The sequence below is a fragment of the Rhincodon typus genome, chromosome 47, assembly GCF_021869965.1.
Source record: "Rhincodon typus isolate 14 chromosome 47, sRhiTyp1.1, whole genome shotgun sequence".
NCBI classification, from domain to species: domain Eukaryota; kingdom Metazoa; phylum Chordata; class Chondrichthyes; order Orectolobiformes; family Rhincodontidae; genus Rhincodon; species Rhincodon typus.
In genome coordinates this window covers 5,234,015-5,234,673 of record NC_063378.1, presented here as the reverse complement: position 1 = coordinate 5,234,673, position 659 = coordinate 5,234,015, and the positions used below count along the sequence as shown (strand labels likewise).

General features: G+C 63.6%; 1 protein-coding gene across 1 annotated transcript in view; it reads left to right on the top strand.

The window, feature by feature from the left end:
* The window catches only part of LOC109926105 (rho guanine nucleotide exchange factor 11-like), a 36,264-nt gene that overhangs the window by 2,861 nt on the left and 32,744 nt on the right, over positions 1-659 (top strand). The window contains 1 exon segment of the mRNA XM_048620573.1: positions 101-253. Coding sequence (XP_048476530.1) covers positions 101-253 — 153 coding nt within the window.

Sequence of the window (659 nt, the reverse complement as noted above, 5' to 3'; positions counted from 1 at the left end):
CCCGTTCCCATTCCCATTCCTCTCCCGTGTGTGCTGCCCCCTGGTGCCCGAGGTGATGGGTTCTCTTGCCTTTTGCTGCCACCTGGTGGTGTTTGTGAAGATTGCCGGCGAAGCTCCGTCGCTCGGAGAGCCTGCGCACGTACAGTGAGCGCCGACGCTCTCACAAGGGATCGGCCAAGGACAAGCAGCCACGCTCCAGGAGCGACGTCGACCTCCAGGCAGCTGCTACCGCCACCGACCTGCAGCGCCGGAAGTAGGTGCCAATGTCTCACCGGGTTCACCGGCCTCTTTCGGGGGGGTGGGGAGGAAAGGGGGCACCCAAGGGCTAACCCCAATCACAAAACTGACAAGGTGCCTGGGGGAGTGGGGAAGGGGGTGGGTGTGCGGAGGGGGTAACAGGGAGGGGGTGTGGCAGAGGGGTACAGGAAAGAGGAGGGGGATATTGCAGCAGATGCAGAGGGATAGGGGGATCTGGGGAGTGAAGGGTGCGGGGAGGTAGGTGGGGAGCGAGGGACGTGGGGAGTTACGTGGGGAGTTAGGTGGGGAGTGAGGGACATGGGGAGTTAGGTGGGGAGTGAGGGACGTGGCGAGGTAGGTAGGGAGTGAAGGACGTGGGGAGTTAGGTGGGGAGTGAGGGACCTGGGGAGTTAGCTGAGGAG